We start from the raw sequence: 18,329 nt of genomic DNA, 5'->3' as shown, positions 1-18,329 counted from the left end.
GTGAGTGTTGATTTTTAATAAATTCCCGCCGATGGAGCTTGTTTTGTGAATTAATACCTTTAATTCTTTTAGGCTTGTGAAAGATTGATTGATATAATTTGGAAAAGAGCTACGTTTTACCTTAAACTTTACAGCTACATATTGTAATAATAACATGTTTTGTTTACTCTAAAAAACCCGTACCTCCTTGTTGAAATAAACTTAACCTTTTTTCACGTCCAGGAGGTTATGGTATTTATTTTTTTTAATATCGTGTATTTGCTTGATGGTATTGTTGTGATGCCGTGTTTGTGATTGAGAACTATGATTATGGAGAAGATTGGTACATTAGAAGATGAAGCTCTTAAAAGGAAGGAAAGATTGAAAGAATTAAAAACTAAACAATGGAGTACTGACAAAAAGAATAAGGATGCCCCTACTGTCCCAAGGTATTTAATATAATGTGTTTATTTCATTATTTTAAAGCAATTGCTACTTGATAAGAACTATTTATTCAAAAGCATAGTGTTAAAGTAGTATATGGTTTAAGATTAAAATTTATTTATTTCCATTTAAATTTATATTAACAAATCAAATGTTTAATTAAAAGATAAAGTTGTCAGACTTAGTATTCCAGCTCTAAGGAAACAAGGTGAAAATTAGTAGTCTATTGCAAATGAAGTAATGTGAAACTGATGATATAGATTGCTAGATTCAATGTAAAGTGAACCTTTCATTTTACAAATTTTGGAACATGTTTCAAACGATCTTAAAAGCCAAGGGCTTCAAAATATATATGATACTACAAAAATTTAGTTCAAAAAATTCAGTGTTTAACACTGGTTATTATATCTACTTCATCGATTCTTACCATAAATGCATAACAGTTTAAACAAAATGGCTAAAATAAAATATTGGTGATTGAAACTGTAGATAGCAAATAGTAACTATCATTATATGCACATGAATTTTTAATTATGGTGTACAATGTATTTAATTTGATTGGAGAATTAGGTATAAACTATTTAAAACATAAATATATTTACTGATATAGAGGAAAGTTAATGTATATGAAATTGTTCCTGTTCGGGGGATTCTCAATACTGCAAAAACTTGGTACCTATCTTTTTTCCATGAGACCATCTTTAATAGTATGAGATCTGGTAAATTCAGTATTAGTCGAATATTTTAGTGTTTCTCTTCATCAATTTAGATGTGGTGAACATAGCCTCCAATACCGAATATTATTATCAAATCATATCTAATAATACAGAGAATAGTTGATTATAGATTGAGGCCCTGATAGCTGATCATGTTAAGGAGTGGGTCCCAGACTGCTTGGTTCAGAATAGTGGTACGATTCAATAGTGTGTGTGAACCAGTCAATATTTGTTGAGGATACATTTGTAAATCATTTTTCCTCGCATCTTTTTTATCTTTACAGTATTAGTATTATTCTAGCTTGAAAATTTGACAAATTTAAGACTGACTAGTTTTAGTCGGATCATCAAATATTTCATACTGCTGATTACAAACAAGGAACTATAGTTGAAAAATTGCAGTTTTTTTATTATTAATATTTCCTTATTAAGAAAACATACTTACCTTTTATAGCAGATTTTTTAATATTAATAAACAAACATTTTGTGACTGAAAAATAACTCCCTTCATGCTGCCTCACTCCACTTCCCCACCATGGCTGGTCGAAATGTTTTGGAATTCCCTTTTGGTTTTTAGAACTTATCAGATTGTCGAACATTTCAGATTAATAACAACTATTAAGATTGTACTGTATTTAAACTTACATCACATTCCATGTATGCTTAGATTGCTATGTATGTATGTGATTTGCTTGTATATGATTTCTAACATAGTATGTAAGTGAATCATGTCATGATTGTGACTAGAAGCATAATAATGTTACGCATTTTACATAGCTATGCTGGCTTATTGTGCTAAGTTAGTAAAAGACTATAATAGTGTTAAGATATTAAATCATGCTATTCCAATCCTGCCATTTATGTAAAATAGATTAGATGTCGTATTTTTTAAAAAAGGAAATTAGAGTTCAATAGTATGCTTAACTTATTACTTAAAAATCATGTCTCAACTTGAAAATTATTGGGTTAAATAAAATGTTATAGGTTGAATTTGTTTATTTTACTTCTAATAGTTTGAGTTATATAAAAAAATAATGTGTTATTATTTTTTTTGTAGACCTGTTTTTAGAAATTATACACCCAATGATGAGAAATTGAAAGAAACAATTTTAGAACCAGCTAAACCAGGGAATGTTGAAGAGGAAATTAAAGACCAATTGGAGGCTGCAAACACACGAGTGATCATTGAAGATTTGGTAATCTATATTCATAAGTTTATTATTGGATTTTTTGGAATAGTAATTAAAATGAATCACCATTGGCTGTCTTATGGACCTCGACCACTATTAGGTCTAACATCTTAATTATAGAAATATAATTTACTTCTTATCTAATGAAGTAAAGTGAATATCTTTTCCATTATAACTTTCTTTTATTTTATTCCAATTTATTCATTACAACATTGATAAATTAAGGTAAATTAAAGAAAATTATTATGGAAGAATCATTCACTTCACCTCATTAGATGGTTGCACAACTCTTCCAGTCAAGGGAACCTAAATTATTAAGAATTTACTTATCCTTCTTCTCTCCTAACATGCTTAGATTGGAGGGACTCTATAACCTATACCTATTTAGGGGAAGGTTTATCTACTAGTAACAAATCTACTTTAACGAGAGTGGGGAGAGTAGGTGTCAAGCTTTTACTTGGGGCTGCCACTAAAATACAGTCCCCTCAAGACTGATTCGAACCCATGCTACTGCAGTTGGGAAGTAGCTAAGGTGATGAGCCTAACTCCTTTGGCTACAAGTTACACCTAAATACAAAACAAAGCTGAGACTATCCTCTTCATTTCAAAATCCTCTTTTTAATGCTAGTATTTTATTTTATCTCAATAACCACTATATTTAGTTCTACAAATTTGAAACCTCCAAAACACCTCAATGCTGATTAGTACATATTATGTAATTGCTCGAGGATGCTTAAGTGTTTATAGCTTACCTTAGGATCTTTGCAAAAATTTCCTTTTGTTTGAATAAACATTAACAAAGATTAAGTTATATTTATAAGCCTCTACAGTGTTAAACATAAAGCCTCTAAAGGTTTAAACATACCTGAGTGGTTGTAACCTTTTTTTAGTTTCCATGTTTTACAACTTAATGCCTCTTTTCAAAAAATAAAGTTTCTTTAGTGCCAGTTTTTAATATCAAGAGTAGGGAAAATCATTACATTTTTGTTATATATTTATTTTTTGAATTTCTATTTATCATTGACATTGTATATCATTTTTACAGGATATTACAAGTTTGGCACCAAGGAAACCTGATTGGGATTTGAAGAGAGATGCTGCCAAAAAACTGGAGCGTCTCGAAAAACGAACTCAAAGAGCCATAGCAGAACTTATCCGAGAAAGACTGAAGTCAGAACAACATGATTTTGCATCTAAAGTCGCCATTGGTGCTGAAACTGCAGCAGCGTTGGATGACGATGATTAATTTTATTATGTTATGTTAATGATCTATCTTTTAACTATAATATTATCTGATTCAAACTAATATTGTTCTATCTGTGTACTGAAGGAATATCTTTATGCTGCTTGCACAGAAAGAAATTATATAAAGTTTGGCCTTTTGTATATATTTATTTTTAAAGAAATATGATGGCATAAACTATTTACCTACAAATTCTCAAGAAGTTTAAGTAGTTAAGTTCTTATTGTAAATAAAAAACAATATTAATTTAATGTATCATTAAACATTTATACTATACCTCCAATACACATTTCTTTTTTATTTCTCTCTTGATAAGACAATACCTTGAGTATCAGTTACAATGTGACTTAAGGTCCTTCTGCTTGACAGGAATTAAGCTTCATCTAGCAATTTAACCATGTGTTGTGTTGCTTGAATGTTTGTTTAAATATTAAACTAAATCAAATCACAGTTCTAGGAAGCCAGAAGTGGTTGCTGGAACAGACCTATCATGTGTAATTTAAATTTTTGTTCATGAAGATGATGTTTTAGCCAAAAGTTGAACATTTTATTTTATTAAAATTTGTGAAATAAGGTTTCCTTAAACGATTGAGTTAAATCAAATGGATTTGAAGTTCTTTCTTCAGGATGTATGCTTATAAAACTATTTTGACCTAGCATGGCAGTACTTATCAATTCATCAATCAAAATGGCCAACACTTCATGCTTGTTGAGTATGAAAGAGATACTGTTTCCTAGACCAGTGGTAGACAAACTTCAGAAGTTAGGGAGGAAATTTCACAATAAAAGACATTAAACAGGTCACAATTGGCTTTAAAGACTGCAGGTGAATTACAACTAATTATAAATGTATCAAATATTTTAACTATTATTTTTAATAAAATATTTATCAAACAACAGAAATTGAGATTTTAAGTTCGGTACCCAACTGATATCTATGAGCTCCAGATGTTAGAAGAAGAAAGTTTAAATTTAACTATCAATTTTAAAGGCAAAATTATTGAACCAATTGAAATATCCAACGTTTCATCTAAAACACCGAGCAATAATTGCAGAACAGGTGATTTTTATTTTGAGGGTCATGGAATAACCATTTTAAGTGTCTATTATCACAGTCATTTTAATAAATGTTTTGTAAAATCTACGTTGGAAGTCGGAATCTGATCTACACATTTACCACTTGCTCCAAATCCAAGACAAATGCTTGGTTAACAAATGGAGCAACAAACGTCCATATCCACCCGCTAGTTTTGTTGTTTTGAATTTTTTTCTGCTATTAAATTCTATTTACAATATTTTCATTATAAAAAGGAATAAAATAATGATAGTTGAAATGAAAGGAGACATAAATATGTGCAATAGAAGTTGTAAATGATAATTCTTATAGGTGATATTTCATAACCTATAAATACTTATTTCATAATGTATAATGTCTTCATAAATACATATTTGTGCTATTTTAAATCAAAAATAAACTACTAAAGTTAATTAACAAGATTTGAAACAATGTATTTAGATCAAATTGATTGAATTTTAATTAAACTGTAGTTAATTATTGAATCTGAGGTTGGGGAAATCAGCCATGTTCCGGACACTCAGCAGTGGTTGTTAGCTTAGACCTATTTGTGTAATTTAGATGTTAGCTCCTGAAGATAGTGTTTTAGCCAAAATTTGAACATTTTATTTTATTTAAATTGGTGAAATTAGTTTGGCTTAAATGATTAAGCTAAATCAAGTTTATTTAAATTGGTGAAATAATATTGCCTTTAAAATTAACAAATATACTCTCACATAAAATAAATTTCATATATAATTCTATTTTCTTTTCTACCAGGTTTCAAACTTCTTGTACAGTGAATCACCATTTAATTTATTCGCCAAGGATAAAAAAAAAGACATAAATATTTTAAATGTATTTATTATGCCTAATAAATATAAAATAAGACAATAATTCATAGCCTTTAATATAACAGAGAATCTGCTTCATTAAAAGTTGGATCATTTAGGTAAGATATTGCTTTTTAATTTTAATTTTTTTTTTCTTAATGATATTGCCAATTTTATAGTTAAAATGGTGATTTTATTACAAAAATAAATTATGAAATTCACAAGTTACAATAAATACATACTACATGGGATAATAAATATTTAACTTTATCATACAAATGAATACAATGCTTAACTAATTTATAAATGACATAGTTTTCTTTTACAGAGTAAAAATAATATGAATTTTTTTATTTATTTTTTTTTTTTTGGTTTTTACATTCATATATACTTCTGCCATAGTGTAGGGAGTATTTTGTCATCTCCCAAAATATATTTTCACATTGTATTTAATAACTCAATATTTACAATTCTACATTGACTTATCCTTTGGAGGTAGAATAATTATTTTGGACTATAGTTTCAATTTTTTTTTTTTTTTCATTTTTCATGTTTATATTTTATAATGTTTTCTAATACTAAACAAGTGATTATAACAAAACATGAAAGACATTTCGGCATATAATATGGATCCTTAAATCCTTCTTTATTTATGAAAAAAAAAATAAAGCATGATCAGAGATAAAAAATTGTAGTTTAAAAGCATCATATAGTATAGTAACGCACACATATTTAAGCACTTATCGTAAAACCTAGTTATATCAAGCTAAACTACCTTCGCCTTAATCCAACCATATTTGAATACTGAATAATAATAGTAATTTTATATGTATATATAAATATATATGATTTATATATTTATATGAAGAGAAGGAAACACACAATATATTCTCATTTACAATAAACACACACATTATAAGATGTAAATAATCAAGAGAAATGGGAAATTTATACTAATGAATACAATTTCTGAAAATAAGAATCTATAAAGTTTGAATTTTTTTTTCTTTTTAAATTTTTTTTTTTTGCGAATACTTCATGATTAAATGAAGCCAGTAATTATTGTAAAACTGAAGTAAGCTTAATTTACAAAACATAAAAATATTGTGCGTTTATTATTTTACAGTCTATTAGTTATTATTGCACTGCACCCAATAACTATCAAGGCTCCAGCTCTGTTGACTAATCAATTCATTCATTTAAATTAACAATATACTGCAAAATTAAAATTACATTCGTAAACATTTTTTTTTTATTTAACAAGTGGAAACTTATAAATGTGATTATCATTGCTCTTAAACCTATGAGATAATTATATATTAAGGCTACATTTTTATTTTATTGAAAATTAAAAGGATATAATGATAATATAATAATATAATATTAACAATTAAAAAATAATGAGCATATTCACTTTCTAATTCACATCACATTCAAGCCCTCATTCTTTTTCAGTTAAGCCCAGTCATTGGAAAATGGGCCAGATGTTATTCTTCATTCTTTATTGAGTAACTTAAACTTAAATGAAAAAGAATCTTCACCAGATAAAGCCAAAGTATTCAAAATTTGACAAAGTGAGTAACCATCAAGCTACAAAACAACTTTGACTCATCTGATTCATAACCTAACATCAATTACTTTCAACCTCACCTTTAATATCTCTTCGCTTAATTGTACCATAATGTGTCACCAATATACATAGACAATATTGCTAGATAAGCTTTATGAAAAATGAGGGCGTTTTAAAAGTTACAAGTACAAAATAAAGCCCTCTGTATTTCGTTTTTCGAAGGTAGGGTTTTTCTGACTGGCAGTAGCTTTATAGACGAGATTCTACTAAATAATGAGCAGAAAAACTTTTTCGTAATCGGGATGAGATCTTATGAATAGCTCGACCCAACGGTCACGTCTACATTTTGGCCTGGCCTGGCCTTACATTATCATTGTTAAGGTCACCTTAAAAATATCTTGGTAATATTAAAATACCTCATATTTCGTAAGAAACTATATATTTATATATGTACATACACATATACATACATATATAACATATATATATATATATATTCAGATATATACATATAAATAACATTCTGCCAAAGTTAAAGTTAACTTTTTCAAAACAGTTATTGCTGTAACATTAGTTCAAAAATATCTTTAAAAATCTTAATTGGGTATAAAAAATCTCTTGTTTCATACTCTGTTATTTATTACGATATATTTTGTATAAATATTTGACAAATAAACTAATCAATAGTATAACAAAAATTATATACAAACTATTCAAAATATATTTTCTATATAGTTGGTGTATTAAAACTAGATTTTTATTTATGTTTTTTTTTTTTTTTAAATTTACAAATTTTCTTTTTATATTATTATCTATCTGATAAAATGAAAAATAAACGATAAACTTGTTTTACAGTAATATCAAACTTAACTCAAATTTTATATTTTATTAATGTGCCCTTTATCATTTGGCAGAATTAGGCCAAAAATAGGGAGATGTTTATATTTGAGATCATGACTGACAATCAACCCTGCCCATTATACAATACAAATATCAAAGAAGGTTAAATAAACATGTAACTTATAAATGATTTAAAATACAGTGTTACTGACTCAAATATGTCATATGCGACAGCAGTGCATACAAATTACATTGGGCTTGCCCACTCATCTAACTGGTCATTGACTTTCCTAAGAGAGCAGTTGCCTGCGAAATGTCTTTTGAAATCAGCTACCTTAAGGGGTAAATTAATATTTACATTTGATGTTCCATGGAAGAGAAATGACTTCTGATTTGTTAAAACTAAAACTAGCACTTAATAATAGAACTGAATTGAAATTGGTAACTGAATAAATAATTTAATATCGAATAATTAGGGTTTGTTCAAAGTCAGTTCTATAATGGAACGGACAGAATATGAATATCGTATCCCGATGGAAGATACTTGGACGTGGGCAATTCCTTTAAAACTTTTGAAACCAGAGTGATATAAATAATGAGATATTAGAAAGGATGAATTTTCGAGAATGTCCATCAATTAAAAAAATAAAATAAAATAAATATACAAACAAAAACTGCCCATTAATGGTAACTTGAGAAGGAAATAAAACGGCAGTGGTTAGCATCTTACACCAAATAATCTTTGCAGCAATCACATCTTTTACACTGCTCCTTATTTCATACAAAATACATTATACACCTTTACAACATGATACTAAGGCCAACAAACTTCACGTACACAATCAGAATACCAACAATAAAATTTGATCAATTGAGATACTTTAATCTCCAAATCTGGTGCATGCTTTTTTCCATTTACATTGTGTGCACCATAAATCTCGGTGTTCCATCCCATATACCTTGCGGCACTTTTTCGTGTCCCCACGTAGCCTTCGACTTGGACTTGAAGGAACCCTAGCAGAAGATGGAGCAGATACTGACAGCTTAATTTGTTTCTGGCTGCAACTCTGCAATATAAAGAAAATATGTTTCTGTAAATATCTAGGTAAAAAGAAATTTTAATTAGTTAAATTTATAATCAAACTTAAAATTTAATTTTTTAAATAACGTACTAGAATTACAAAAAAGATATGTATATTAAAAAAAAAAAAGCAGATTTATTTCATTTAAAACTAATGAAATTATTTTAAAATTCTTTTAATTCATGCATTACATTACTCCAAATTAACATTAATAATTCACACACACACACACACACAGATCGTTATTATACAACTTACAGTGAATTAAGAAGAAAAATATATTAGTTTTCTGTACACTATCTAGGATTTCAGGTTTATCGAAAATTACATTTGATTTCTGCTGAAGTTTGATACTATGCAATGCAAGTACTGAAGAATTAACATTTTTGCAATTAGAAAGTTGACAGAGATTACATTGATGATCTTTATTTCATTGTTGTTTTAACTATTTTATCTTTTGATAATTTAGGTAATCAATCTATTTTTTTTTTCAATAATGTAAATTTTCTTGGTCAAAAAGGGTTGCGTTCAAAAAAGAAAAAATATTTTATAACTATTTGTTCTTTTTTGAACGCAACCCTGACCATCTTCTTATATTTAAGTTTTACGGTCAACTATATATATATATATATATATCAATTTAAGAACAAAAGCTTTGAGAGAGTTTTTTTCCTTCATGTTATTTTATTTTGTTTCTATATCTTACATAATATAGAGAAGTATTCTGAATTAGCACAGAATAGATGTTATTAGCTGATTTATTTATTACTTAAGATTCAATTATTTCTGTTAGAATCACAAGTTCATTAAAAAAAAAAAAATAGTGTTTTTTTTTTAAATTATTAACTACAAGAACCTACATAATTGTCAGATCAGTTAAAGAAAAATATATCCTTAGGAAAATTCTTTAGGAGATGGGAAGAAGTAGCTGAATAACTGTTGGCCAACTTATTTGAAAAATATATCAATTTTTGTTTTGTTTTTTTCACTAAGCGTAAAATTTCATAATAGGATTTGTTTATAAACTTGGTCCTGGTAGACTTACATTATGTAAAACAAACCAGACTACAAAAAATAAGAGTATTTAAAACAATTTAATAAAATATTTTAAAAAATTTCTGTTATTCTTCTTTGTTACAGCCAAAACTACATGGTTTTATTTAACCTGAGCCATAATGAAGCCATATTGTCTTGAATTAATGTTTTTTTTTTTTTGTGTATGAAAAGTGGAAGACACTTTTTTGTGCAATAAAACTGATCAAAAATTGTTGAAACCATATCCAGAGATTACATTAAATGTACTTGTATTTATTTATATACTTTGATTTTTGTTCAAACTAATTAAAAGGAAATATAAGAAAATGTTTACCGGTGAAATTGCTGCAGGCCAACTGTTGCTTGGTATAGGCATTGCGCATCCTTTCTGGTATTCAGGATCTGAAAAAATACGATTTACACAATAATCAAAAAACAAAACAAATATACCTATTAGTAAAACCAATATATAATTAATTAGATTAAATATTATTTATTGCATGAATAAAATATAGCAATTTTTTTTTTTTTTGAGGTATTTAACTCTTATTTTTTACTTAATTTTTTCATTTTACAATTTGAACAATATTTTGGACAGTTTGCTGATATTTTTTTTTTTATTATTCTGAAAACAAAATACTGCACATATATGTAGTGTCAAAATTTAAAACAATTTCAAATAAATAAGTTAAAATTGATTATTATATTAGTTATTTATACCTAAAAATTGGCTGAAAAATTTGAATAGAAAAATAATTAAGATCATAATTTATTTGAATTTAGTTTTTAAATAACGGATTTTAAAATGTTCAAATTATAAAATGAAGAAATGGATCATAAAGTTTTCACTAAAAGCCCTTCAAATGATGTATGTAAGATAAATTTTTTTAATAATTATGTATACTTTTTTGTGTACAGATGATGGTTGTTTACATTATCGCACAGGCATTGTATTTTCATTAACAAATGAAAGTAAATTTTTTCAACATTAACCTTCATGGGCCGGACGTGCCATGTCCCTATGGGACAGCGTAGGTAGTGGCGAAGCTAGTCCCACTTCAAGCTCTGTATAGTAAAATTCTTCCTCGTGATCATCACCAGCCATTCCTTCATCTTCTCCTTCATTTCTTCTAAAAAGAAAAAAATATGACTTCTTTAATACACAGAAATTCAAATTTGCAATAATGAAAATAAGTCATAAGAAAAATAAAATTGGTATGCAAGGTATACTTTAAGACAGAGGCAAATGCATGTATTTTATTTTATTTTTTTTTTTTTTTCGGCCAAGACTCCCATTGGAGTCCTACACTGACACTGCCTGACCATGGTTGGGGGTCAAAGTTCTTCATTTTGTGGGACCGACACGCAATGAAAAAATTCAACACCCAGGCCGGATTTGAACCGGCACCGCCAATAGACATCAAATTGGTAAGACTGTGTCTTAACCACTGAGCTATGGGCAGTCTGCATGTACTTTAACTTTCTTATTTGATTTCAAAATTTTAGCATATGTTTTGTTTTCAGTATCGCTACAATCCATGTATGGTCAGTGGTTCTTCTGGTTTAACTGTTTTCTTTTTATCAACAGTTATACAAAAAGGTGATTTGTTCAAGATTATGGTCAACCGCCAATTTTTCATGAATTTTCCTATGATTGTTCCTAAACCCACAGGGTTGACTCATGACTGCAGTAACAAAATAAATAATTATCTACCACAGCTTGATTTGAACCCGGTTCCTTGGAGTTAGTAGCACAACGCCTTACTCGCTGAGAAACCTGCTTCCCATGTACAATAATAAACCGTATTCATAGTTTTCTTATTTTTCAAATTTCAATGTTAATATGAAAACACAAAAGAAGGAAGAAGAAATAATATTTTAAAAAATTGAATGTCTTGTTTTTAATTATTTTATTGGTTATTCATAGATAAATTTTAAAGATCCAATGTATTTAGGCAGCATCACCAATGAATTCATTGTCCCTCCTCGGACAAGTAAATTCCAGAATTTGAATCTAATATATAATTAACTGTGTTAGATAAGTTTATTTTTATAAGTATATAATATATAAATAGTTATATAGGTGTATTATTATGCATATTTTGATTCATTTAATGCATTCTCACTATGACTATCCACGAAATATGTAAACTGTTAAATAAAATATTTTATAATGATACTTCAATTTGAACTTACCCAAGATGAGTATTCCTGACATGAGCCTCAATAGAGTTACAGGTTGTTGTCCTTACGTGGCACCCAGGCCAAGTGCATTGGTATACAGTTCGAGTAGCCTGCAAAAGAAAAAGAAAGTTGTTATAAGTGTATTAATATATAATTACAATAGTATGAAAGAAATATTAATATATATTATATAGTAGTGACAATACTAAACAATAATAAGTAATGTTATTAAACTTTTTAATTAAAAAAAAAATGAAGTTCTTAATCATTAACTAGATTGGTATCACATACTACGTTAGTATGTTATATTTGACATAGTATGTGTTATCTCTATTTGGTTAAATAAACCAGGACTAGGTTATAGTTATGACTATTTCAAGTTGCTCAACAAGCATTATGTTGTTTTAATTGTTGATGGTGCCTCAACTAAAGAAACATGGAATGGCTCATTGGTAACAGTCATTTATGGGGCTCCAAGATTTTCTTTGAATCAATATCAGTAACAGTATTTCAAATGAAATAGTTTAAAATACATTTTCTGTATTTTATATTTTAAGAAGTAAAATAGGAAATACATTTTTTGTGAATTTATTTTCTTTTGAAAATATAAAACACAAAAATTTGTTTTATTTTGTATTTAAACACAAAATACATAAAATATTTTGTATCCGAGATAATTTTTTTGTGAACAAACCAAATACTTGGTAATTTAATTTCACTGCATTTTAAAAATATAAAATACTTGCTATTTCAAATAGCATATTATTGTACAGCAATCAAAATAATTATTCCCCAGATCTGGTTTAAATTTTCAAATAAAAACCTATTTATACATTTTTTTCCCCCTGGAATTACTTAAACAGATCAAAATTGCCAAAGCTGTGTATAATGTAAAATAAACTAGGAACGCAAACATATTATTAGTAATCAATTAAAAGATTTAATAAAAATGTCAATTACTTAATTTTTTTTCAATTAAGAAATGACCTTATTGAAACTTAAAATGTAAAAAAAAAATTCTAGAACTAACAAATGAAATTTTAGGTCAATAAGATAGAAACGTCGGTAGAGTTAGTTTATTCATGTAAAATTAAAAAAATAAACAATTAAAGTAATAAGGGTGGTTTACAACCGAAAAAGAAAAAAAAACAACAGAAAATTACATGATTATCTGAATACTAAACTACTAAATAAACGATTTACTAAAAAAATTTTTTAACACAATTCTCACAGTTTGATGCAGGCTAATTCAATCTGCAATTTCTCAACACTTTATTATTAGCAGGGGGAGGGGATGATGCCCCTCTTATTTTTCCCTTGATTAATGTTGGGCAAAAAGTAATTGAAATTACTAATTATAGTCAAAGTCATTATTAGAATTATAATTGTACATCAAGTTGTTAAAATTACAAATAAAAATTATAATTTCATTTCCTCGTTTCAAATTATAGTAACTGAAAAGTAGCTGCAATTACTTTTTGCCAAACTCTGCCTGTAATGATGTTCTTGCAGTAACTGTTAATAGTAACTCTTATTTGTAAATTAATTGATTAATTAATTCAGCTTCGATATAAGTAACTTGTACGAAGCCGTCCGCCGGCGAAGCGCAGCCGAAGTTGAGCGCTAAGCCCGGAATGGAGCGGACTTAGTTGACAGTGAACTGCCCTAGTTGGGAGAAGTGGGACATCAGCTGATCAATAACAACATTGCCACGTGGCCTGGGATCGATTCTGGGCAAGCGTAAACAAACCAACACCCGGCAACGTCGCAGAGGCCTGCGTACAGGTCCCCGCTGCAGTTTCCAACCCCTGCATCCGAGCTCTTGTGGCGTCAGGGCTGTATTATCGTCTCTTCGTGCTTCCCAATCATATCCTTCAAGAATAATAAGAAATACAAAATAAATAAAAAACCCATATCCTACGAGATTTCGCCATGATTTGAGATTTTTTAATTTGAAATGTTTGGATCCAAGCTTCATGGTGAATGTTATAAAAACATTTCAGTTGAGCTTTATTTACAAGCAAATTAAGAATATTATGGAATATTTACAAATTATAAATATAAGATTAAGAAATGATACTGAGCCGAAAAAAAATATTATACGATTATTATATATTTTTCAGTTTTGAGTTTTTTTTTTTTTTTAAGTAAGGCGAATTTACACGCTAAAAAAATTAGTTCGTAATCAATATCATATTAGTCGTTTTAGAATCTTACGATACTAGTGGAAATAGATATAAATTACCTAACTATATTTATAAGATACTCCGAGTGTATTAGTGACCTTCCACTCAGATCCAGTGTTATACCTGACTGGATAAACCAACTGAGTAAAACTTGACACAACGAACTTATTTTTGGGTTGACTACCACTTTAAATGAATGAGCTTGAACCAGGGGTAATATTCATAACAATTATGAGGCTTTCCTTTAATTTTATTTAACTTTTTTTAATGCAAGGTTTAAGTTTAAATTTCCATTTTTAATTAATTGGCAAGTTTTTGGAATAAGTTACACCAAGTTTAAAAAACACATTATTTTTTACTTAATTTCAGAAAGTTTGCAAATAGCCTGGTGAAAGTAATATTTCACAAAATGTTTTCGATTTTTAATATTCTTCACTATAAAAAGAAAACAATGTATTATTTCCGTCTCCAAGAATGAGCTATTTCCCCACACCCTGACAAGTCAAAGTAAAACATGTCTCATACGACATACAATAAATAATTCATTTTACAACCCCAATACGAATTTGAAGTCAAGCAAGATAATAACTTTCATTTCATTCAAGCAAGAGTAAATGTAATACAATATCATAATATAATATAAAGTAAATTTCAATGTTACACAATTTTTTTTCGATCCCTCCAGAATTCCTCGATTAACCAAAATGTTTTTTGACTGAACAAATATTAGACTCCAAGTCAAAGGAAACAACAATTTAAATACGCGTAAGTTAAAATTATTAAAACTTTATATATCTGGAATAAAAATATAATTTTTACTAATTAAAACAAATTTGATTAATTACAATACAATGTTGACTTTTTAAGAATATATGTATTTTTTAAATGGTCTAATATAATCATACAACTTTATTAATATCTCTAAATTTCAATTTTTAGTACTTTATAGATTAGAAAAGTAGTGGTCTATCAAGGATTTTTATAGAAGTAATTTAAGTTTTGTTTTAAAGCAGAAAACAACTAATTAATTAGTATAATCAAATGAATCTAGTTTCCAAAGGATATTTAATAACTTTATGCATATTAGATGAAAATTTTCTTCTAATAATAAATAAAAAATTGAAATTTAATTTGCATTAAAAGTGAAATATATATATTTTTATGATTATATCTGACCTAATAATCAGCGAATAGACAAATAATATGTTCATAATATTTTTAAATTAAATTGAACGTTTGAAATAATTAGATAGCGTTTGAAAAATTATATAAATAAAAATGAAGGAATTCCTGATGGAGTAAAAGGAAGGGGCGCCTGCCTAGCATGGGTGTATTGCGGGTTAGTACAAACGCTAGTTTCAGGCGTTTATAATAGGTCACGGTATTGCAAGATAGGTTTGAGAAAATACAATCATGGAATACTTTTGTTGATAAATCAGCTAAATACAATCTCACAGTAGCTTTATTATAGCAGATAATGTTAGGAAATATTTTAACTGTATTCCGAGACTGAATAGGAAAAATTGTAGGTTGTTGACTACCTTTCTCGACATATTCGAAATTAACTGCTTTCGTTAAAATCAATTATGACTAAATTAAAATTATTAATTATGATTATTTTTTTCTTATGCTTATCGATATGGATATAGAAATGTATTATGCGTTAATAGTAAAATAAATTTGTTTTTATTACAAAAGTTTTATTTAGTTAAGCTGGAACTCATAACTTGGTCTGAAAATGATTAAGGTTGGAATGGAGGTCTGGTAAACATAATTGTTATTTCTCTAATTATTTCATAAGCCTAAGAAGCTATTGCCAATTGTTTCATGTAGTCCTGTAAATAATCGGCTTTATACATTTGTTTAAGGTTATATGCTTTGATTTTCAAATTAGATAGATAAACGCTAAATTTATTTTTCTCTTTTACTAAGGATTTATTTTTGTTTCAGTTATAGCGTAATAAAACAAATTAGATTAAGAATTTTTAAAAAATTATCTTGACAGTCACGAATATTATATTGTGATTTATTTTTTACTTCGTCGTCCAATAAGGATTTACGACATAATACAGCCCGTATGTCTTTTATAAATATTATAAATTATTTAATTAATAAAAAATTAAATATAATTCATAATAAGGATACGTTCATGAAGGGAATTATTATTTATTTTATAGTCAGTTCGTTAAAACTTAAATCTTAGTTTGTTATGACTTTGTCATGGTATACCTAAAACGATTGCATGCGTCAAAATTGTTTCTGAAAAGTTAATTCGATGCACAGTTATGGAATATTTACAAATTAAACAAATAAGATTAAGAAATAATATTAAGCCAAAAAAAAGAATATTATATCGAGTAACATTTTTAATTTTGTGTTTTTTTTTTGTTAGAATTTCTCACAATTCCAAGAGGCGTTATAGCTATACTATACCGCACAACAAATTATCAGTGGATTAAATTACACCTGAAAGATAATATTTAAAGTAATTATCAATAATTAAATATTAATATTGTTATACAAATATCTATTTCGGGGGCTTAGTGATATTTCCAAAGTATATTGTAGGCTTGGCTCACAATAAACTATTTAATTACTATTTCAGTTTTTTTAACCGTACCCAAACCATCTTCTTTTATATACTTATTTTTATTTTTAAATGGAGATTTTCGGTATTTAAAATTCTTTGCGTAGTTAACATTTTGATTCTACGCTTCTTATATTCTTTATGACTTTGTCAATTATATACAAGTATCTACGACTATATAGTTTGGAAGTGAAAAAAAAATACTCTTCTGGTGATTTTGCATGAAGACAATACATCTTAACGACATACCTCTGTGACCTGAGACATTCAACGCCATAACTGTAAATACATAACAATCTGTAACACGTGTGATAGTAATGATACTACTACTACTGACACAGTAGTAATATTTACAGTTGCATACTTTTCCTGGAGGGAGCTGGCAAATATCAAACAGTGAGGCTATAGAGGTATCTTGGTGGGGGATTGTTTACCATGAGGTCATCGAACTCTCAACCGGCCGGTTAGCGTCCTCCTATCTGTAATCCCATTGGTCATCCATATCTACCAATCAGATCCACCGGAGTGTAATCTGATAGCCAATCACTAATCAAGGCTTATATAGTTTAATAATTACTTCAAAATTAATTATCCAGTTTATTTTATGCTTCTGGGCTGTATTATGTCGTAAATTCTAATTGGATGAAGAAGTGAAAAAATGAATCCCAATACAATATTTTTCAAACGAAATTTTCAAGATTTTATTTTTTTTTTAATTCTTGATCTCATTTTTTTATAATGCAATAACTTAAACAAAAACAAATCTTTGGTGAGAGAGTAAACAAGTTTAGCGTTTACCAATCCAATTTGAAAATCAATTGCTAATCTAAAATAAAAACATATCGACGACTAATTACAGAACTAATGAAACAATAATAGTAAAGTGATACTACATAAATTTATATGTAATAACTGTTAGTACTGGATAATTTTACCTTCAGGTCCTTTAAGAAAACCTCCAAAACTTAAAAAAGGAAAATAAATATAAGGATCATAATAAAATAATTTTATTGAAAAATTGTTAGTTGACCCCATATGATGATCGTAGGAGGATGGCCAAGAAAGGTACAAAAATAGTAGAAAAATTCTTTTTTGTTACTTTGTTATTTTTTATTTTTTAGTAGGTTGGTAATAAATAGATTCTCTACAATTTTTCTACCTTTCTTGTCCGCCTCCTACAATAAAAAATGTTTATGATGTCACTACTATATTGATATATGTAAATATATTCAAATTAAATTATGATTTTAAATTATTCGAATTTTCATATCTAATCTTGTAGATTAAAAGGTCAAATATGAACAGTGAAACCCCGTTTAACCGGTATCAGGACTAACAAAACAATAATTAACTTTGTGACTTCTATTAAAAACTCAAAGATAGTTA

General features: G+C 27.7%; 2 protein-coding genes across 2 annotated transcripts in view; one reads left to right on the top strand and one right to left on the bottom strand.

Annotated features, from left to right (window-relative positions):
* Window positions 1-200: 200 nt before the first annotated feature.
* Window positions 201-3,872, top strand: LOC106678282 (coiled-coil domain-containing protein 12). Its single transcript, XM_014416709.3, has 3 exons — window positions 201-428; window positions 2,197-2,335; window positions 3,375-3,872. Exons 1-3 carry the CDS (start codon window positions 304-306, stop codon window positions 3,573-3,575), a joined length of 465 nt encoding a protein of 154 aa, XP_014272195.1. The 5' UTR covers window positions 201-303; the 3' UTR covers window positions 3,576-3,872.
* Window positions 3,873-8,185: 4,313 nt separating this feature from the next.
* The window catches only part of LOC106678277 (zinc finger protein 395), a gene marked incomplete at its 5' end in the record, with an annotated part of 172,810 nt that continues 162,666 nt past the window's right edge, over window positions 8,186-18,329 (bottom strand). Inside the window, 4 exon segments of the mRNA XM_067045863.1 lie at window positions 8,186-8,936; window positions 10,321-10,388; window positions 10,980-11,116; window positions 12,183-12,280. Of these exon segments, the coding sequence (XP_066901964.1) occupies window positions 8,751-8,936; window positions 10,321-10,388; window positions 10,980-11,116; window positions 12,183-12,280 (489 nt within the window).

Source organism: Halyomorpha halys, unplaced genomic scaffold (assembly GCF_000696795.3).
Source record: "Halyomorpha halys isolate HHAL.00 unplaced genomic scaffold, Hhal_1.1 Scaffold10.1, whole genome shotgun sequence".
Taxonomy (NCBI): Eukaryota; Metazoa; Arthropoda; class Insecta; order Hemiptera; family Pentatomidae; genus Halyomorpha; species Halyomorpha halys.
The sequence above is the reverse complement of the archived record's forward strand: the minus strand, read 5'-3'. Positions and strand labels throughout refer to the sequence as shown.